Genomic DNA, 22249 nt, shown 5'->3' with positions numbered 1-22249 from the left:
TCGAGGAGGCGGGGCAGGTGGAAGAAGCCTTGTTTCCGCTGGGGAACTGGCCAGACTTGCCCCCACTTCCGGGATTGGGGGGCGACCGAGGCGCTGCGCTAAGGCGGACCGTGTTGCCTTTACGTCACTTCCGCGCGCCCTGGTAAACGTCAGTGCTGGGCGCAAACAGTGGCGGTGAGGTTTGCGGGTAAAGTTTGGTTGCTTCCTTGCGAGCCATGGAGAGTGACTTTTATCTGCGTTACTACGTGGGTCACAAGGGCAAGTTCGGCCACGAGTTCCTGGAGTTTGAGTTCCGACCAGACGGTAAGAGAGGCCTCTGGCCCCCGGGAGCGAGGACTGGGCCTGGGGTCGGGCGAATGGGGAGGCCGGGGTTCCGGAACGTGCGAGGAGCTAGAAAAGGAAGGGACTGTTGCCTGCGGCTCGGATCTGAAAGGATCACTCCTGTGTCCGCTCCGCTGGTTCTTTCCATATGCAGGGACTTCTGTTTGGTGACATTTTTGCCCAGAATGCTTCATTCAGCAAACATTGATTGAGTGCCTACTTTGCCAGGCTCTCTTTCACATTCTGGGATATAGGAGTGAATGACAGACAAGCTTCCTCTCGTGGAACTTGTATTCTGGTGCTGGGAGAGATATCCTAAAAGAGACTCCAGATAGTGACAGAGTGGTCAGAACGTAAAATGATGGAATAATTGCTGGTGGGCTGCTTCTAAGCGGGATAGCCACTGGCGTGCTCTCTGAAAAGGTAATATTTAAACCGAACTCTGATTGACAGGAAGGAGCCAGCCTTGTGAAGCTCAGGAAGAATGAGCAGTTCTGGACAGAGGGAGTAACAAGTGTTAAGGCTGCAGGGCATGAATGAGCTAGGCATGTTTCAGGTGGCTAGTATGGCTGAAGAGTAGAGAGCTCTGGAAAGAAGAGCAGGAGACAGTGTCAGATAAGTAGCCTGGGGCACACCATGTAGGTCTTTATAGGCCATGGTAAAGAGTTTGGATTTTATTCTAAGTGCAGCAAGAAGCAGTTGGAAAGATTTAAGGAGAGAAGAGTTGTGATCTTTTCCTGAAAAAGCATTCTACTTATGGGCAGGAGTGGGAACGGGTACTTATTAGGAGACAGTTACGTGTTCCAGACAAAAGGATGTTGGTTGGGACTAGGGTGCTAGTAAAAGTGGACAGAAGGATTTAGGATACTATTGGAGGCAGAACCAATAGGACGTTGCTGTTTGATAGGATTTGGGAGAAGGGCCACCGTGGTGAAGGAAAAGGAATCAAAAATGAAAGAAAACTCCCACTAAAGGGGGGCACAAAGATGAATCAGACAAACCCCAGCTGTAAACAAACAATGACAAGACAGTGTTTTGGGTGCTGTGGTAGAAACAGATCGGACTCTGGAACAGAAAGAAGGCACCTAACCTAGCCTGAGAGTCAGAGGAAGCTTCCGGCATACAATGACTTGATGAAAGGAGGAGTTTAGTCTTGAGTACTGTGTAGGAGTTGGTTAGGCAGATGAGTCAAGGCATTTGGACAGCATTGACATCATAGAGGCTGAAAACCAAAAAGAGCATGGGATGTTCCAAGCAGAAACCAAGTAGTGTGATTAACTCCAGCTATGTAAGAGAGGGCTGTTGCAGGAGTGAGCCTGAAAGGCAGGCAGGGGCTCAGTTTAGCAGTTTGCCATGTTGAAGAATTTGGATTTTATCAAGAAGGCAGTGAGAAACTATTGTCAGTACCAGAGTAGCCTATTTAGATTGGTCTGTTACTTCATCACTTTGTCTACTGTATGGAGAATGAACTGAACCAAAAGAGAGACAAGGCAGTGAGGCATCAATTAATTTGGCTCTTTTTACATGTGTGCCTTCTATTCTATAGGTAAAAACAAAACAAAACCTTCATACCCACCATATACCCGATTAGTCTTTGGGATGCACATATACACAGAGGGCCTTATATGCCAAATATGCTCAATAATAAAATCACAACTTTTCCATCACGGGAGTAGATCAGAATGTTGCATGGTCACATCAATATACGTAAACAGCATTTTACAGTTTTCAGGCTGCTTTCAACTCATTTGAGCCTCAGGAGGCCCTGTGTGCAAGGAAATTACCAATTATTATCCCTGTTTTCAGCTGAGGACATTAATTTGCAGAGATAGGATTTGCTTTTGTTCTTTTACCACACGTGAGCCGCCTTTGCAAGAATTATAATTCAGTGTCAGCAGTACTTTTGGCTTTGAGGCTATCTAATAGCCTAAAGTGAAGAACTGAAAAGACTGCTATTGTTGGAACCCCAAAAATATAAATAGTAAATCTGTTAGACACTGAAGGGAAAGCTGGTATACATTTTAAGCAACAGGTGATAGTCTGGGTGAGCTAATGATGCTTTATTCATATGTTTTTATTATACATTGAATGTTTTTTACTCCTCGCAGGGAAATTGAGATATGCCAACAACAGCAATTACAAAAATGACGTCATGATCAGAAAAGAGGTAATGAGCCTTCTGAGAGCCTTTCGTTCACTGCAGTTTAGCCTTTTGTCTTATTTTTGTTCTTTCTGGGAGTAGTATTGAAAAAGAATAGAGAGGGGCACCTGGGTGGCTCAGTCGGTTAAGCGTCCGACTTCAGCCCAGGTCACGATCTCGCAGTCTGTGAGTTCGAGCCCCGCGTCGGGCTCTGGGCTGATGGCTCAGAGCCTGGAGCCTGTTTCAGATTCTGTGTCTCCCTCTCTCTCTGCCCCTCCCCTGTTCATGCTCTGTCTCTCTCTGTCCCCAAAATAAATAAACGTTAAAAAAAAAAAAAAAACTAAAAAAAAAAAAAGAATAGAGAAGCGTAGATATATCTATAGACACCTAAAGTTTTTCTCACATCTTCTTTTAGTTTATATTTTCTTTCACAGTGCTGAATCAATTACTGGTAATCATTTAAAGTCTTGCAAATGTTGGTTTAAACTCTGAATCTGCTACTTATTAACATCATTGAACACATGTTAGATGCCAGGCATGGCACTTGGTATTTTACACACGATTTTGTTTAACTGATTGTAAGCCTAATCTTTCATCACTATCTGAGTCAGAACACTTGCAACTTAAATTCCATTTTTCAATTTGCTTTCAGGCTTATGTACATAAAAGTGTAATGGAGGAACTGAAGAGAATAATTGATGACAGTGAAATTACCAAAGAGGATGATGCTTTGTGGCCTCCTCCTGACCGAGTAGGCCGGCAGGTGAGTGTTTTAGCAACTATCCTGTATTGCAGAAATCTTACAAATAAGGTGCTCTGCATATGACATTGAAGCTGTGTTGTGTGTGTGTGTGTGTGTGTGTGTGTGTGTGTGTGTGTGTGTGTTACGGAACCCAACACAAAGCAGATTACCAGCACTTTGTCTTAAGGAGGCAGTAATCCCACAGGGAGGATACAGAGATAGCAAGTGGTGTTTCTGACCACCTAGAGCCCAGCCCTGGATTTCTCCATGTAACTCTCCCCACAGCCCTTCTCAGAGTTTTCACTGCCCACCTCACTTACTGAGTAACGACTATGGACAAAGCAGTGTGAAGATACAAAGATAAATAGAACATGGCTATTTCAGCAAACTAAGTATGTGTGTTTAAATTCATGGCTTATACATTTATTCTGAAGACTTATGGTAATTAAAATAAAAGCCAGTGTCATATTTGACTGTGTTAATAGGAAAGCTATTTCTCTCTGCCTCAGCTGCTCCCTTCCTAATCCAGACGTCTAACTGATTTCTTTGTTTCTTGTCCTGTATAGCCCATTTTTCCATCCTGAAGCCAGACTAATCTTTTAAAATGTAAATGTATGTATTCCACTAATTTTAAATTCGCCACTACCTTCATTCCATTTAAAATAAAATCCACGGGGGGCACCCGGGTGGCTCAGTCGGTTGAGCGTCCGACTTCGGTTCAGGTCATGGTCTCACGGTTTGTGAGTTCAAGCCCTGTGTGGGGCTCTGTACTGGCAGCTCAGGGCCTGGAGCCTGCTTAAGATTCTGTGTCTCCCTCTCTCTGCCCCTCCCTTGCTCATGCTCTGTCTCTCTTTCTCTCCCCAAAATAATAAACATTAAAAAAAAAAATTTTTTTTTTTTTTTTTTTTTTTAAATAAATAAAATCCAGGGGTACCTGGGTGGTTCAGTTGGTTGAGCTCTGACTTCGGCTCAGGTGGTGATCTCACAGTTGGTGAGTTTGAACCCTGCACGGGCTCACTGCTGTTAGTGCAGAACCCAATTCAGATCCTGTGTCCCCCTCTCCCTACCCACTGCTTACGCTCTCTCTCAAAAATGAATAAACATTTATTAAGTAAATAAATGAATAATAAAATCCAAACTCCTGCCTTATCTTCGACCATTCACACAATCTCTTACTGTGTTCAGACCTTACTGACCTAATTTCTGTTCCTCAAGACACAACTAGGTTGTTCTTAATTTAGGACATTTACATTTGCTACATGCTATCTGGAATGTTCTATCCAAGACTGTCTTTATTATTGCAGGCTTCAAACATCACTTCCTCAGTGATGTCTTGCCTATCCATCCAATCTAAAATGTCCCTCCCCATTTTTTTAAAATAAGATCTGTTTATTTTCCTCCTAGCATTTATTACTGTCTGAAATTGTCTTGTTTGCTGTCATGTATCCCTTTTCCTCCCCCACTACAAGAGACACACATATACCCACACAAGCTCCTTGAGTACAAGGATTTTGCCTATTTTTTTTTCACTGCTGTATCTCTAGTGACTAAAGTAGTACTAGTGTGTAGTAAAAGCTCAGTAATAATTACATTTATTAAATTAATGTAAAAACCCAGATAAGTTCATTTGTAAATCACCTCAAAATGATGGGCAGCTCTTGAGGAAGAGTGAAAAAAAATCCTCAGTACTTTCTAACGTTAATTTCTAAAGTTGATTTTTAATTTATGTACATAGGATCTCAGTAGAATCATATGTACACATTTTGCTTTACCATTTGTAACATTTTCAGCTCTATTAACTCACTCAACAATCACAATAGTCCTGTGAAGAGGACATGGCATACTCTAGGCACTAGCAACAACCTGTCGGATAGGGTAATTATGACGAAATTCCATTTGTCATCCCAGCAAAAGCTATAAAGAACTTGGGAGTAAAAAAATTTTTTTAAAAATTTCTTTTTTTAAACTTGCTGGCTCAGTTAAGCACCTAACTCTTGATGTCAGCTTAGGTCATGATCTCACAGTTTGTGGGATAGAGCCCACATCTGGCTTCACGATGACAGCAAAGAGCCTGCTTGGGGTTCTCTCTGCCCCCTCTGTCTCTGCCCCTGCCCTCCTGCTCGCATGCTCTCATGCTTTCTCTAAAAAAGAACTTGGGGGGCATCTGGGTGGCTCAGTCGGTTAAGCGTCTGACTTTGGCTCATGTCATGATCTCAAGGTTCATGGGTTCGAACCCCACGTTGGGCACTGTGCTGACAGCTTGGAGCCTGGAGCCTGCTTTGGATTCTGTCTCCCTCTCTCTCTGCCCCTCCCCCACTCACGCTCTCTCTTTCTCTCACAAATAAACAAAAAAAAAAAGAACTTAGTAAATTTAACAAGATGTATAAAACTTACGGGAAAGGGCTTTATGAAGGACAAAAATATGTATCATTTTTATGGACGGAAAGATTCAATATTGTATCAATTTCATTAAAATTTATAAATTCAAAAAATCATAATAATTTATAAATTCATTGCAATTCAAATCAAAATCACAACAGGATTTTTCCTAAGACCTAAGAGAGCATTAAATTCATGGAAGATCAGGGGTGCCTGGCTCAGTTGGTTGAGCGTCTGACTTCAGCTCAGGTCATGATCTCATGGCTCATGGGTTCGAGCCCCCCATCAGGCTCTGCGCTGACAGCTTGGAGCCTATATCCAATTCTGTGTCTCCCTCTCTGCCTCTCCCCCTCTCACACTCTGTTTCTCTCTCTCAAAAATAAATAAACATTAAAAAAAAATTCATGGAAGATCAAAGGGACAAGAGTAACCAAGATAATTTTAAAGATTTCTTGAAAAGGTATAGTCATTTGTACTGTGGTATTGCCTCAGAATTGGCCAGTAAACCATTGGAACGAATAGAGCCCAGAAACAAACCCATGAAGATTATGGGAACTCAGAACAGTGTACAACAGAGGTGAGCTTTCAAATTAATAGAAGTAGGATGGATTGTTTAACAGTTATACCGGTACAATTTGCAGTATGTTTACAGAATATTTTTAAGTTAGACCATTTATAGAAACAAAGCAAGATTGTAAAACATAAAAGAAAACTTAATCTTCTTATTTCTGAGTAGAGCAGGAATATTTTAAATTCTTCAAGGGAAAAGACTGATAAATTTGACTTCTTTAAAGTTAAAACTTCTGTTTTAAGACATCATGATAAAGTTGAAAGGCCACAGACTGAAGGAGGATGTTTGCAAAACATCTGGTAAAGGGTTTTTATATCCAGCCCTTAATGTATATTAAGCCCTACATTGGGCTCTGCACTGACAGTGCCAGGCCTGCTTGGGATTCTTTCTGTCTCTGTCTCTCCCTCTCTGCATGTGATCTCTCTTCAAAATAAATAAAGTAATTAAAAAAAGGATATGAGAAAGAAAAAGATCTTACATGGTAGTGGGAATAACATCAGTACAGGCATTTTAGGAAATAATTTGATAGTATCTGGCAAAACTGAAAAACCTTATACCTTGCTTCTAGGAATTTTCCTAGAGACATTTTCACATACATATAAGGAGATGCATGAAAGAATATTCTTGCCACATTGGTTACAGTAAAATAAATTGGGAATTTAAGTCTGCTTCAATAGGGCTATGATTGGAATATTCTAAAGCATTTAAAACTAATGAACTAGGTCACATACAAAAACAGTGTTGATGAAAAAAGCAAAAAGATGCATATAGTATGATCATTTACGTAAAAATGGAAAAACATACCACCAAATCAAAAAACATGAGTGGAAAGAATACGCCTCAACTTCTGGGATGCAGGAAGGAGAATGGAATGGGGAGGTGGACCTAAACTTTGTAGGTGTAATGTTTTATTTCTTTAAAAAAAAAAAAATCTGACACAAGTTTGACATACTATTAACATTTTCACATCTGGGTGTTAAGAACATCAGTCTCATAGTTTTCTATATTTTCTGTTCGAAGTCTTTTCATAATTGAAAACTATAAAGCAAAAGAAATAGAAAAATTTAAGAAAAAAGAAGTAGGGCTCACTAGATTGTAAATTCCACAAGGGCAGAGACCTTTGTTTGGTTTTGCTGATCTGTCCCAAGCACCAAGAACAATAGCTAGCACACAGTGAGCATTCCCCCGTAGATAGTTTTTAAAGATTTAGAAATTGGGAAATTTAGAAATTGAGACCCAAGAGCATACAAGGATGAAACCAGTATTTAATTTCTTTGTTTCTAGTATCCAGCACAGTTTAGTGATCAGAGTGAACTGGTCTTGTTTATGTGACCATCTGTCATCGAGTTTGTATGACTTGACAGATGATGCATCTTCTGCGGGGTTGATGAAAAATCCAACTTGGCTTGACCTAGTTTTTTTTAAATGTTTCTAGGAGCTTGAAATTGTCATTGGAGATGAACACATTTCTTTCACAACATCAAAAATTGGTTCTCTTATCGATGTCAATCAATCCAAGTAAGTGTACATGATCCTTATATCCAGATGTGTGTGTTTTAAAGCAGATTGATAAGAAGCCTTAACCAAATTGGGACCATCATGGTAAGATCTTGTACAAATGCAATACAGAAGGGGTCAGCTTTGTTCTCATAGAGACTCCACATTATTTTCAGGGGCTTGCTCCTGTTGCTTTTGATGTTTTATTCAGTCATTGGTACATACAGCTTCTCAGTGACACGAATGGAGTAATGTCATAGGAGCAGCCAAAGTAGGTAGGAATCTGGCCAGAACAGAAAATGAAATATACCAAAAAGGAGCTTGAGATAAACTGTACAGTCAGTGGATCGATCTGAACACCTTCCTCAGTGTTGGCCATTCAGACTAGCACATCTTACAGTCTATGGTGAAACTTGCAACTGTTTAGAATACAAATTTAAAAATCATGTTGTCAGTAGGGCAGATTATAGAGTTAATACATGAGTTTGCATGCTACAAAGAGCCCTTAGAATTTGGCAACCTCTGTGGCTCCTGTGTTTTGAGGATTTAGAATTATATATGCCTCACTTTTAGTACATGTCACACATAACTGTCTTCCCTTGGACAGTCCTCTTGTTCTTAGCTAGTTGTTTCATAGTAATCTTCAGCCTCTTGGTCCTGCTTAGTACTACTACTTTTTTAAAAAGTTTTCCTAATTCTGAAAGTAATACATGCTCACTGTAGAAAATACAGAAAAATAAGGGGGAAATCACGCATAAACTTACCAATTAAACAACCATTATATCTCGAAGTATTTCTTGTCTATTTTCTGTGCATTAAAAACTATATTTTAAAAAGTACAAAAAATATATTTGAGATCAACAATCTATTTTAATCATGATTTTTTTCATTTAATATAAATATTTCCCTATTAAAAACGTTAACATTTTAAATGACCTCATAATAGTCTATTTTAATATATAACACATAGCCTTTTCCTTCAATAACACTTGGTTATTTTTAAAGTTTTAATTTTGTATATATCTTTATGAAGAATATCTTGGTACATAAATAATATGGGTTTTTTAATGCATGGGGTGTTTTGGCCAGTTTTTTCAGCTTTTTAAACATATTTTTCCTCTTGCATTATAGGGATCCAGAAGGCCTACGAGTATTTTATTATCTTGTCCAGGACCTAAAGTGTTTGGTCTTCAGTCTTATTGGATTACACTTCAAGATTAAGCCAATCTAGATTGAATATTGGTGTGGACACACGGGGGGTTGGGAGTACCTATTTTTAATTACCATTATCAGGAAATTTTTGTGTATATCAGGGCAATATTTTTTTTATAAACTATAAACGTCTTTAATAAATACATTAACAAAATGCAGTTTTTTTATTATTTCATAAAGACCTGAGCATGTGAACTTTTCTGTTATTTTTTTAAAACACTACTATCATATGTGAAGTGTGGCCAAAAATCTAATCAACTCTAGATACAACTAACAATTTATAGGAATAAGAGAATAGAGAAAAAAGTTATCAAATACAATAGAAATCCAATCACCAATATCCAGAGGAAATTCCAGGGCAGAGGATCTGGTTTTTTCAATAAACAAATTGCAAACATAAAATAGAGATGGGGTGAGAACCAGATTTAAGGAGATTAAAGATGATTTAAGAGGCACATAATTTGGGGCACCTGGGTGGCTCAGTTGGTTAAGCATCCAACTTCAGCTCAGGTCATGATCTCACGGCTTGTGAGTTCAAGCTCTGCGATGGGCTGTGTGCTGACAGCTCAGAGCCTAGAGCCTGCTGCAGATTCTGTCTCCCTCTCTCTCTGCCCCTCCCCCACTCACGCTCTCAAAAATAAACACACATTAGAAAAAAACCACATAATTAGTACACTATTTGACCCTATTTGGGTCATGATTCAAAAAACAAAATTGACATCATTGAGGAAATTTGAACACTGGATATTTTATATTAATGAAGTATTGCTAAATTTTTTAGGTGTGAAGTGGTATTTTTTTCCTCCAGCTTTATTGAGATATAATTGAGGTTGGGGTTTTTTAAATCATCTTTTATAGATACATCTGCAGGTATTTCAGTATGGAGGAAAACATTTTGGTTTAATACATTACAAGGGATAAAATGCCTGGTCTCAGAAAAGTTTTCCAATAATCCATTTTAAAATCAGAAATACCGGGGCGCCTGGGTGGCTCAGTCGGTTAAGCGGCCTACTTCGGCTCAGGTCATGATCTCACTGTCCCTGAGTTCGAGCCCCGCGTCGGGCTCTGTGCTGACTGCTCAGAGCCTGGAGCCTGTTTCAGATTCTGTGTCTCCCTCTCTCTCTGACCCTCCCCCGTTCATGCTCTGTCTCTCTCTGTCTCAAAAATAAATAAACGTTAAAATTAAAAAAAATAAATAAAATCAGAAATACCAACACCCATTAACAACTGATACCTAACTGATATGGATACTGTGGGAATTTGTTCAGCAGGTGTATTTGTAGGAACGTTTTCTTGATGTTAAATCGCACTGCTTCCTTAGCCAAGGAAGCTTCCTTGCTGGTTGAACAGATTGTGGGTGCTGAAAGGAGCTGGGCTTAACAAATCTCATTTGAGGGGAAGTGATTAGGATAAGCTCAGGTCCCTTAAGACAGGCCAGCTTGGGACAGGTCCCAAGTCTTCTGACTCCTAGGCCAGTGTCTCCCCCTGAACCCTCCTCCAACACACACAGTGCCTCCTTCAAAGATTACGGGCCAGCAACTTAGGTGCAGATCTGGGACCAGAGATATCAGGGCTCCTAACTCCAGTGTATATCCCCACTATAGAAGGGTTCCCCAGGGCAATGAATCAAGTTGGTGGTAAAGTAGCCAAGCACAGTCACTCCAAATTTTAAATGGCCATGAGAACCCCAAAGGCTCTAGGTCTCAAATGGGCTGTTCCTTGGGACACTCACAGCTTTTGTATGGTCTCAGATGTGCCCTGGGTAAGAGGACAGTTAAGGCAAGGTTCAGTAAATGTACACGGAGCCCAAAGAAGAGCCCTTGAAAGGGAGTGGCTCCTCTTGGAGACTGCAGTGAGAGATGTGTACACGGGGCAACCTTCTGAAGGCAGGTCTCCGGGGGAAAAGAGGAAAGAGCAGTTTAGAGATGAAAGGCTCCATCCCCCAAAATCAGCGAAGCTGGCTGTGGGCAAGGGGAACTGACGTGATCTAAAAAGCCTCAAAAGGCAAGCAGGAACCAAGTGGTTGTTGGGTGAGAGACCAGACTAGTTAGGAGCCGGGAAAGAACTGAGGAGCAGGAAAAAGCCCTGGCCGAAATTTCGTGTAGGGACTATCTTGTTTGCTACGGTATCCCTCAAACTAGCATAGTGCTGGCACGAGATTGGCAATCAGCAAATTGCTGACTGCTGGAGGAAGGATTCGGCGGGTCTGAGTTCAGGCTAATTGCGGACTCACGACACCTACACAGGTCCACCTGATCGAAGAAAAAGCCCGGCATGCCCCGGAAGCCACGGCGCGTGAAGACCCCGCCCTCCGCTCCGCCCCACGCACGCCGGAGGTCTGCACCCGGGTGCGCTAGCGGCGCCCACCGTTTACGACGGGCCGGAAAGTAGCGGCCGCAGCCAGTGCCGGGCCTGGTCGGGCCGAGCCGGGCCAGTATGGGGGTAAGGCGAGGGCGGACTGCCGCCGGGACAGGGACGGGAAGGTGGCGGGAGCTTGTGCCAGGAGGGAATGAGAGAAGTGGGCCCGCACTGAGAAGGAGCGGGGAGGCTCGTACCGGGAGGGGAGGGACTGGGGCTAGATAGGGCTGCGCAGGCGCCGTTGTTGCAATTGCGGTGGCCCTCCCTCACAGAAAATTGCGCTGCAGCTCAAAGCCACGCTGGAGAATGTCACCAACCTCCGGCCCTTGGGCGAGGACTTCCGGTGGTACCTTAAGGTACGGCTTGATGGGAGGGGCCCTAGGCGGGAGAAGGGAGGAGCATCGTGGAGCCCGTAGGCGCGGTGAGGTTCCGGGCCCCGGAGCGACTCCGGAAGGGGGCGGGGCGCCACAGGCCCATCCCCAGGATAGTTTTCCAGTCCCGAATTGCCGGTCCAACGGGAGCTTTGTGTCCAGCAAGATCGGAAATATGTAGCCATTAAATGTTATTTTCCTGGATAGAATTTTGTTCTTTTTTTAAAATGTATTGGTTAATTCTTAATTGGTAGTCTTTTGGAGTTCCTTTTGTAATTTTCTCTCCGTGAAATATTTCATGTTGTGTAAACACCGAAAGGCTACCTGAAGAGGGCTTGGGGTTATTTAGTAAGGAGGAGAATTTCGCTGTTTTGTTTGTTGATTAGGCTTTATCGTGAAAGCGTTTTAATTTTGTGCGTGGCTTCCCCCTTCCTTCTCTACCCTATACTGGTGAATCTGGTACTCTGGTGACTGGGTCTACAGAGGCCCCCCTCTTACCTGAGCAGTTTGAGGTCCTTCACTCTGCCAGATCTCAGAACTTCTGCTTTATTTCCCTCGTTGTCTAAATCCCAGCATCCTTCAGAACCTGGCAAAAGCTCTGTCTCTTTCAGGAAGCTTTGTTGGCACCTTTATTACCAAATACTTTGAAACCCGAGTACCAGAGCTTATTTGAGGAATTGATGCCCTTCTGCTTCAAAAAGCACACAGTCTAGTTAAGGAGACAGAGAAATAGAGTAACGACAGAGTGACGAGTACTTTTACTAGGAACCTACAAGGCCTGTGAGAACACAAGGAAAGCTCCAGACCTAATGGGGGGATGGGGGTGAGGGCTGTTGAAGCCATTTCTGTACTATATTAGCCTTGAATTTCCAGCTAGACTGGGTGCTTCTAGGACAGGTGCATGCCAGCACAAAAAACACTTGACCTGTTCTTTGCCCGGAGAGAAATTCAATTACATCCTTGGTGGGGCCAGTTGTAAGGATGAGGTGAGACTGTGGACAAGAGGGTAGGTTGAGCATGCCCACCTCTCACTGTTCTTACCCTTCCTTTAGTGTCTGCCCAGCTGAACCAGCTATTTTACTGATCTTCTTTTTCCTCCCCCAAGATGAAATGTGGCAACTGTGGTGAGATTTCAGAGAAGTGGCAATATATTCGGCTGATGGTAACTACTCCCCCTACCACCATACCCAAACACAAACACACATATGCCTCTGGGCAGGGATTTAGGGAGAGAACCTGTGGCCCTAATCTCGCAGGTCTTTGCACCCTACTTTCTGTAGTTTGGGAGGGCAGGCACTAGTGTGATCAACACTGGGAAGACCAGGCTTCTTTGGGATGTGAGGCAGAGCTCAAAACCGAAAAGAGTCTTTTTCTCAGTCTCAAAAAGCCTCCCCAGGATTCTTGTTGTAGCAGGTGGCTCTCCCTCTCTCGATCTTGGTCTCTTTAGCTAATAAGTGGTAGGAATGCGTCTCTTTGAGACCTTTACAACTAATTGATATTTGACTAGAGGTTCTTTTTACCCTTGCCAGGACAGTGTGGCACTGAAGGGAGGTCGTGGCAGCGCCTCCATGGTCCAGAAGTGCAAGCTGTGTGCAAGGGAAAACTCCATCGGTAGGTCAGGTTGTGAATCCTGAGCTCCCCCAACCAGGCCCATATCTTCCTGGTACCAGACCAAAGGCAAGCTCATGTTACTGTGGGTGGACCCAGGCCTGAGGTGCCCAAGCGATTGCAGCAGACTCTTTTTCCCAGAGCCACATCTGGGCACCTGGACAGGGCCAGGGTATGGACTCGTCAACTTTTGTCTTCTCTTATGTTTCAGAGATTTTGAGCAGCACCATCAAATCTTACAATGTAAGTTTCCTGCTGTGGTGGCAGGTGTGGTGGGATTAAATCTAAGCTGGAAGCTAAGAGGCCTGGGTTCTAGAGTTCTGTCTGTACCAGAGTGACTTGCCATGGGACATTCATTCATATACTTGTTCACTCATTCACTCAGTCTGTCATGGTATTAGTCGTCTATTCACGATATACTGGCTGAGTGCTTGGTAGGAAAGAGATTCATGAACAGGCTATTACAGTGTTTTCTTTATAAGCACTAGGCTGTGGATCTCAGTGTACATCTGACCCAACCTGGCCACTCAGTTTCCATCATTGAGAGCACTTTGTCTACCCTGGGGGACTAGTGAGCCTTCTCTGAAACCATGGGTGGGACAGTCCTTTGGTGCATCCCATCCTTGATATTGACGTTATAACTAGTTATACATTACTGTGTTAACAAAGTAGTCTAAAGGGGAGGGAGGGAGTATGTGCTTTGGGTCTCTGTTTAAAAGGTAGTTATTTGTATTCATCTATCCCTTATTTAGTATTTAAAAAAAATTTTTTTTAATGTTTATTTTTGAGAGGGACCATGTGTGGGGGAGGGGTAGAGGGAGGGAGGAAGACACGTAATCTGAAGCAGGCTCCAAGACTCCAAGCTGTCAGCACAGAGCCCAAGGTGGGGCTCAAACTCATGAACCATGAGATCATGACCTGAGCCAAAGTCAGATGCTTGACAGGCTGAGCTACCCAGGTGCCCCTCCCTTGTTTAATATTTTTGAAACATGTCTGATTTTTGCCAAATTCTCAGCTTTTTCCTGAAGTTTAAGGGAGAAGTCATGAGGATTTGCTTCCAAGTAATTGATAATGTAGTGGAAGAGACAGATTAACAAACAAAAACAAACCAGAGCCAACAGAGTGTCTTATCAGTGCTAGGCACATGGTTAATGTATAGATTTTATAGTGAATGACACAATGTGATTGAATGTGTGGGTGTGGTGCCTGGCATCTCTGAGCCCATGGGTGAGGTAGGCATGAGTTTCCTCACTAACCCACCCCTCTCAGGGTGCCCCCTTCATGTGAAAATTCCATTTCAAAGGCTTTTTTTTTTTTACAGTTTATTTATTTTGAAAGAGAGAACATGAACAGGGGAGGGGCAGAGAGAGGGAGAAGGAGAGAGAATCCCAAGCAGGCTCTGCACTGTCAGTGCAGAGCCCAATGAGGGGCTTGAACTCACAAACCGTGAGATCATGACCTGAGCTGAAATCAAAAGTCAGACACTTAACTGTGTCCCCCCGGGCACCCCTCCAAGCCTCCTGTCTCACAGCATGGCAGATGGTTAGCAAAAGGCTGCAGTTAAGTGTACTGGGCCATTTGGAAGATCTGGAGACTTTATAGCTTAACATTCTTGTTCATATTTTTTGAGAATTTTATCATTTATTGAGCATAGTCAGGGACTATAGCTGGGCACTTTACACATAGTTCAGATTCTCACAACAAACCTGCAGTGGTTTCTTCAGCCCAGTCTGACCATCTTAGATGGGAAGAGAGGCAGAAGGCAGAGCTCTGTCTGAGCTCATATCCAGGCAGGCTGACTCTAGAACCCACAGTGTTTCTTCTACAGCATCTGTGTACAAGAAGGTCTCACAGGGAGCAGGTGACCAGTGCAGACTTCTTCCGGAAGGGAATGGGTTGCTCCTGAGTCCCATTCTGGGCTCACAAGGGCAGTTGGGCCCACTTGGCAGGAAGAGCAGGGGCAGTGGGATCATCCTAAGGGCCCAGTTGGGCCTGCCCCCTCAACACACTTCCTTTCTAGGCTGAAGACAATGAGAAGTTCAAGACAATTGTAGAGTTTGAGTGTCGGGGCCTTGAACCAGTTGATTTCCAGCCTCAGGTGTGTGTATCTTCCCAGGGAACCTGTATCTTTGGCGGGGGGACATATAGAAAGTGACAACAGAACTCTGCTTCATGCAGAGACCATGGACTAGGACTTCCTTCTCAGAATAATAATTGTTATTTATTAAGTGCCTACCATATGATGGCTGGTCACTTTTACGTGTTACTTCGTTTAATCCTCACAGTGACCTTGTGAAGTTATTCACCCTATTTTTCAGACAAGGAAAGAATTTCAGATTTTGCAACTTGCCCAGGGTGACAGAGTTCATAAACACTGGTACTGTTATTTGAACCCAGGTCTGTCAGACTCCAGAGCCAGTGCTTATCCCACTTTAGTTGTGCAGCATTTTGACCTCACAACAAATCTGTGAGGCAGGGAGATGAGACAGTCTTGTCATCCCCATTTCATAAACAATACGACTCAGGTCCAGATAGGGGAGTGACATGCCTAGGATCTCAGAAAATTGGGTAATGGAAAGGTTTACCCCCCACCTCCTGCCTCTGGTCCAAGGCTCTAGTTTGGAGGAACTACTATACTCCTGGGGCAGCTGCCAGGCCCTGGAAGTGCAGTAGTTATTCCAGAGCAGGTGCCCCCACTGCGTCTCTGTCCTCCTATCCCAAGGGTGGTGGGAAGAGAGCCATTTCCCTGGCCAGGCCTCACATGCCAGACTGGTGCCTCCTTTCCCCAGACTAACAGCTGCCGTCCTGTCACCTATAGGCTGGGTTTGCTGCCGAGGGCGTGGAATCCGGGACGGTCTTCAGTGATATTAATCTTCAGGAGAAGGTACAGGACTTGGGGGGTCTTGCAGGGTGCTGGAGGGTACCTGGTGGGAATTACCCTTCTGGTGAACAAAGACCATCAATACAAAGCTGACTCCACATTTTTTTTGCTGATGATTTTGGTGTTTAAAATGGCCCCAAGTGTAGTGCTAAAGTGCTGTCTAGTGTTCCACAAGCAAGAAGTCTGGGGTGTGCCTAATGGAGAAAATGCATGTTAGATCAGCTTTGTTTAGGCAGGAGTAACAGTGCTGTCAGCTAGGAGTTCAATATTAATGAATCAACTATATATATTAAATAAGGTGGGTTTTTTTTGTTTTTTTTTTTTTTAACAAAAACCTACCCAAAACAAGGTTATATATTGATTGAAGAAAATGATCAGATGCTTCTGAGAACCTAACTTTATATTTTCCCTGGGAATAGTGGTTCACTGTTTGCTAATTCAGTGTTTGTAGTGATTATGTAGATTGTAACTACCATGAATAACAAGAATCAACTGTATTACTGGCCACATTACTGTCTTACATAGGCCTTGTGGTCAGGCTTCAAAAGAACAGAAACTTCAGTTTGCATAGCACCTAATAACAACAGTAACTGAAATTTACTGAGCTCTTATATGCACCCAGTACTATGCTGAATACTTTTACATGTGTTACCTCATTTGATTCTTTCAAGATGGAGATCTGCTACTGTCCCCCCCCCCCCCCCTTTTTCTTTTTTTTAAATAGAACTGAGACTCAGAGAAGTTAAGTGACTTGCCCAAAACGCAGTCTGGCTCTGTTCTGGGTCATACATGTTTCAAGTCCCAGTTCATGACCACTGTGCACACTGTCCCATCTCATGAGGCTAATAACGGCCATTTTCCCCCACAGGACTGGACTGACTATGACGAAAAAGCTCAGGAATCTGTGGGAATCTACGAGGTCACCCACCAGTTTGTGAAGTGCTGAACCCTCTTCCTGCACACTTGCCTCAAAGAACTGAGAAGGGACAATGTGCCCCAAGCAGCAGAGCCCACTGAGGCTAATCCCCTCATCCCCTGTCTGCTGGAAGCTGTCTGAGCCCTCACAGCCTGCATGCTGGGCTCTGCCACAGCTTCCCAAGCATCACCAATAAAGCCGCTGTTTGTGCTACACTGGTGCATGAAGACAGAGTCAGGTAACAGCCACTCCCTCCACAAATGACAGTTCATGTTGGGAGTCTCTGATTGCTTCCTGGCACATTCCCACAGCACAGGATCCATTCTGTACTTCTCAGGGCTCTCCAGCTCTTGGGGAGGGGGCAGGTCAACCCAGAGGACCTACGTCCTGAACCAAAACACTGCACTGACCACCTTGCTCTCAGGTAAATCCAGGCATCTCTAGCTGGTGTCACGTCATGTTCCAGGGCTGGTAGGGACTTTGGAGTCAACACTTCAGTCCTGGCATGAATCTGCTCTGTAAAATTCCTGCCAGACAGTCATCAGGTCTGTGCCCACTTGCTGTGATGGGGCAATCCTCTCCCATCAGGGGAGTCAGTATGAAAGTTCTTCTTTCTGCTAAGTCAGCCTCTGTGCTCCCTACAGCTCCTGCTGGTCCTGGGTTGTCACTGTGTGGTCATGCAGCCCTGTGGAGGTCTGAAGATCCCCCTGCAGAGTAGAAAGAGGAGTTCAGTGCACAGTAAGGTCAGGAGGACATGCTCATGCCTTCACACTGGTAAATCCACCATCTGGAAAACCTGCTGTGTGACCTTATTGCTCTAGTGTTCTGCTGAAACCAGGAATTCTTTGGAATAAAAATTACTGCAATTTCTGAGAGGCCCTTAGGGGAAGAGCCTGCCTACTTCCAGACCAGTTGTGGGGGGCACTACCTCAGAGTTCACGTAAAGCTGGCTGTATCCAAGGGTGGTGAAGAGATTCCTACCTTGTCCATTCTCTAGTATGGCACATACATCATGTTTCCTCCAGGTTCTGGTTCCTGGCCCCTGGACCTCTTTTTTTGTACCTGATAAAGCAGGGCTTCTTTGGCCCTCCCTCAGCAGGTCTATGAAGTGTGTCACCCACAGGGTCCAAGTCTACTGCCTGGCATGAAAGCAAATAAGTGGAAGAAGCCTGAGTAAGCAGCCTTTCTAGGTTTTGGCCTCTGTAATATCCAGTGTGTGTTTGCTCATAAAAACAAACACTAAAAGGATCTCAATGTTTTCTTTATATTTTAGATTATTTTCTCATTTCTCAGGGAGGTAGAAGAAACCAAATGATCACTAACAGATTAAAGGAAAAATAGATTATGCCAACAGATGCAGAAAAAATATTCAGTAAAATTTAACGCCGATTCAACAGAAACAACAAACCATAGAAACTCTTAGCAGACCACAAGTAGAAAGGAACTACCCTCATCTCACAAAGGAGATCTACAGAAAACCTAGAGCAAAGGAAATGTGTGAAGTATTCCATGCAAGGTCATGGTAAGATGTGGATCCCCTTGATCACTGCTACTCTTCCTTGTGCTTGAGATCTGACAGCAAAAAGAAAATAAGGGTAAGTCTCGAAAAGGAAGAAACAACTCATTTTCACAGATTGTGATTTTCCACTTAGAAAATCCAAAAGCATGAACAGGTACTGGAATTATGATCAATACCCAGAAACCAAATGCATTTCAGTACGATGGCAATATGCAAAATCTAATTCAAGAAAAAAGTGCCATTTATAATAGTAACAACAAAAAATACCTCCAAAAGTAACTAGGAACTAAATCTATCAAAAATGTTTATGACCTTATTGGACGAAATTATTAAACTTTGCTGAAAGGTGCTAAAGCCTAAATAGAGACCTATGCTATTGTTGATTGATAGGAAAACTTGAAATTGTAAAGATCCTTCTCAACAAATGTATCTATAAAGTTCTTATGGAAATCTCAACTTTTTTTTTAACAGAATGTAAATTAATTCTGAAATCCATGATATGACACAGGTGGGAGACTCCCTCTACCAGATACCACGATGTAGTTACAAAGCAATGGCAGTTAAGCCACCATGATATTAGAGAAAATTACCAAACTTTGCTGAAAGGTGTTAAAGCCTAAATGGAGACCTATACTATTATTGATGGATAGGAAAACTTGAAATTATAAAGATCCTTCTCAACAAATGTATCTATAAAGTTCTTGTTGTAATCTCAACTTTAACAGAATGTAAATTCTGAAATCCATGATATGACGCAGGTGGGATACTCCCTCTACCAGATACCATGATGTAGTTATAAAGCAATGGCAGTTAGCCTCCATGATATAGTATTTGTATATTGTGATATACAAATAGAACAGTGGAACAGTAGACAGACCCCTGCATGTATGAAAACTGCATGGTTTAAGACAGATGGTATTGCCAGTTTGGAAATTATTAACTTGCCAATAAGTGGTGCTGGGGCAATTGTTTACATTTGCCCATTAAATGAAACTGGGACGTTATTTCACTGGCATATAAGTCTATTCCAAGGTTAGTTCTCTTGGGTGCTTTGATACAGCATTATGCTGGGTAGAAGAAGAATCCTGGGCTCAGTGTCTTGCTTACTGTAAACCCTGGGCAAGTACGTTTCCTCTCAGGACCCCATTTTCGCCATCTAAAAGAAAAGGGCACTTTGACCTCTGACATTCTGTTGCTCAATAAGATTAGTCAAAATGGTGGCAGCATGTCTGAGGCCTGCCCCTCATCACCACCAGGAAAGTTAGTTCCTGGCCCCACACTCCAGGACTGTGGTCTCCTGTCCAGGTAGTGGAAGTTAAAGCAGCCAGATGTGGGGACCATTTGAGGCCTAAGTTCCCTACCATCTTAATTTGGACATTCTGCAAAGGTCCTCAGTATGCTCTTACATGATCCCTGAACAGCTGTTTAAAAGGTAACCATCTTTATCCAGTAGCATTTTTTTAAAGTAGGCATGTGTGTGTAAACACTTGGCTTTTTCTGAATAGCAATGAGATGAAGGTTGGGTAACATTAGGCTGCATCCTCGTGTACAACAGTCATTTCTGTTGTTTCCCAGAAAGGGCAGAGTCACCCAGAATCTCTGCCTGGCTAGGCAGCCTGGTGATCATCTCACAATGCTGTCCTCATTCCTGTGTGAGCCAAGTTCCCCTGGACTGAGCCCTTTCCCTCATTAGCCATTAGAGCTCCAGAGAAGGCTGCCTACCTGGCTGGCCTTCAGAAAGCTCAGGACCCACAACACTGGATATCTTCACTCTCCTGACACTTACCATGCATCTGAATTTTCATTCGGCCATCTTCCCTGAGGGTTTCTGCTGCAGCAAGCTCTAGAGGGAGAAAGATGAATCAGACCCACGCTGTCTTGTTCAAGAGCCAAGTAACTAAGCCACTAATTAAAATAGTCACTGCCAAACATACATATGCATTGGATCACTGGGATTACTTGAAAAGGGTAAATTTCCTGGCCCCACGTCATTCCCACTGAATTAGAATCTCTGGGCTAAAACCTGAGATGAATCTGACGTTTCTAGATCACCAGTATCACTAGAAGAGATTTCATAGCAGGATGTGCTCTGGGCCGCTGCAGGGACTAAATGAGATAATGAAGGCAACATGTTCAGCGCAATGTCGGGGGCACAGCACACAGGAAGAAATGGAGGCAGTTCCAATTTTGTTAGAAATGCAGACAGTCTAGGACACCTGGGTGGCTCAGTCGGTTAAGTGTCTGGACTCTTGATTTCAGCTCAGGTCATGATCTCACAGTTTGAGAGACTAAGCCCCTTGTTGGGCTTTGTGCTGACAGCACAGAGCCTGCTTGGGATTCTCTCTCTCTGCCCCTCCCCTGCTCTCACACGCGCAGATGCTCTTTCAATAAGTAAATAAACGATAAAGAAATGCAGACAGTCTGGGCTGTTCTCTAATGACTAAGTACCCACATGGAGCTGCTCCCTAAACTGGGAAACAGCAGTAGATAGCCAACCTTGCCCTAGTTCCCCAAGTACTGTACTGCTGCTACAGCTCCCTCTTCTGAGCCTATCGCTTCCTGCTTAGAAAGAATTGGTTTGGACTGGAAAGACACAATCTAACAAGACAAGACAAACACCAGCTGTTGCTTATAAAAGCCAATTACTTAGATTTATAGCAGACATGGGCTGAGTTACAGGTGAGAAAAGACCTGGCTTTGGGTTAATCATAATAAGCTCACCCTATGACAACTGCAAATTCACTGTGAATTAAAAGTGATCACAGGCTAGATCAAAAGAAATAATGGCAAGAAATAGGATGAGAGCAGGCCCTCTCTCAGCCCCTGATTGGTTAGTCCATGCTGTAGTGAACTGTCTCATTTGGCGCTCTGCACTTTAATGCAATTACAAACAAAACTCAGTAGGCCTGGAGATCATTCCTGTGAGGTATAGTGTGAGAACAGGAGAGGTTTCTCTAGGAGAAAACATTAGGAAGGGGGTTGGGGGGAAGGGGCAGAGGTGATCAGCCTCTACAGAGCTGAAGGACTGACATATGGAAAAGTGCAAAGACAAATTATACTCCATAGGGGCAAACTAGCACCAAGTGTAGAGTTTCAGGGGGATTTCAGTTCAATATAAAGGAGATTCTCCTAATGTCTATCCAGAATTGGAATGTGATACATTTTACTTCATGAGCTCCCAATCCCTGGAGGCTTTCAAGAAAAGACTATGAGGATTCAGGCCTCTAACTTAACACAAGACCAGATTTATCGTATCAGAATTTCTATTTTGATGCATCCAGGCAGGAATTACTGGGCTAGACAATACTAGGAATTTTACAACCTTAAGAATCACTACTACAGACAAATATACGGAGTTGAACTGTCAACTGTCAAGGCTAATCGGTGAGAAAACCAAAGACTTGTTTCTCTTCTGAAATATCCTAATAACAAAGTTTTAACAATAACTGAAGAGGAAAATGAATTTGCAACCAATGTAATTCAATGAGCTAGCTCCCCTGAAAAACCTGGGCTCTCGCTGGGTTGTTGCCACTCTTCTGATTTGCTTGGAGTTAGTATGGAGAGGCTGCTTCAGTACCTTCGGCATACTGAACTGTAAGCACTGTTGTCCACTCTCTCTTGCCCAGCTCAGAACCTCTACCTACAGTGACCATCTTGCTGTTCCACGGACTACAAAGGCTCAGATGCCACGCATTGTGTTGAACATGGGGATGATGATATAGCCCTCAAGACAC

General features: G+C 43.3%; 2 protein-coding genes across 4 annotated transcripts; both read left to right on the top strand.

Moving 5' to 3' along the window:
- Positions 1 to 124: 124 nt before the first annotated feature.
- Positions 125 to 9016, top strand: MAGOH (mago homolog, exon junction complex subunit). Its single transcript, XM_042951367.1, has 5 exons — positions 125 to 303; positions 2430 to 2488; positions 3114 to 3224; positions 7589 to 7671; positions 8782 to 9016. Exons 1-5 carry the CDS (start codon positions 216 to 218, stop codon positions 8879 to 8881), a joined length of 441 nt encoding a protein of 146 aa, XP_042807301.1. The 5' UTR covers positions 125 to 215; the 3' UTR covers positions 8882 to 9016.
- A 2157-nt stretch (positions 9017 to 11173) lies between these two features.
- CZIB (CXXC motif containing zinc binding protein) lies at positions 11174 to 17211 on the top strand. Of its 3 annotated transcripts, XM_042951364.1 has the most exons (8): positions 11174 to 11304; positions 11493 to 11576; positions 12697 to 12753; positions 13121 to 13202; positions 13411 to 13442; positions 15220 to 15297; positions 16018 to 16083; positions 16949 to 17211. In XM_042951364.1, exons 1-8 carry the CDS (start codon positions 11299 to 11301, stop codon positions 17024 to 17026), a joined length of 483 nt encoding a protein of 160 aa, XP_042807298.1. In that variant the 5' UTR covers positions 11174 to 11298; the 3' UTR covers positions 17027 to 17211. The 3 variants fall into 3 exon arrangements, with proteins under 3 accessions (XP_042807298.1, XP_042807299.1, XP_042807300.1); XM_042951365.1 differs by lacking the exon at positions 11174 to 11304 and having other exon boundaries at positions 11492 to 11576; positions 12644 to 12753; XM_042951366.1 differs by lacking the exons at positions 11174 to 11304; positions 11493 to 11576 and adding an exon at positions 11655 to 11768.
- The last annotated feature ends 5038 nt before the right edge of the window (positions 17212 to 22249 follow it).

Source organism: Panthera leo, chromosome C1 (genome assembly GCF_018350215.1).
Source record: "Panthera leo isolate Ple1 chromosome C1, P.leo_Ple1_pat1.1, whole genome shotgun sequence".
NCBI classification, from domain to species: Eukaryota; Metazoa; Chordata; class Mammalia; order Carnivora; family Felidae; genus Panthera; species Panthera leo.
The sequence above is the reverse complement of the archived record's forward strand: the minus strand, read 5'-3'. Positions and strand labels throughout refer to the sequence as shown.

Coding starts and splice junctions, on each gene's coding strand:
- MAGOH (XM_042951367.1), top strand. CDS start 216: ATGGAGAGTGACTTTTATCTGCGTTACTACGTGGGTCACAAGGGCAAG. Junction 304..2,429: donor GTTTGAGTTCCGACCAGACG/GTAAGAGAGGCC, acceptor TACTCCTCGCAG/GGAAATTGAGATATGCCAAC. Junction 2,489..3,113: donor ACGTCATGATCAGAAAAGAG/GTAATGAGCCTT, acceptor ATTTGCTTTCAG/GCTTATGTACATAAAAGTGT.
- CZIB (XM_042951364.1), top strand. Junction 13,203..13,410: donor TGCAAGGGAAAACTCCATCG/GTAGGTCAGGTT, acceptor CTTATGTTTCAG/AGATTTTGAGCAGCACCATC. Junction 15,298..16,017: donor CAGTTGATTTCCAGCCTCAG/GTGTGTGTATCT, acceptor TGTCACCTATAG/GCTGGGTTTGCTGCCGAGGG.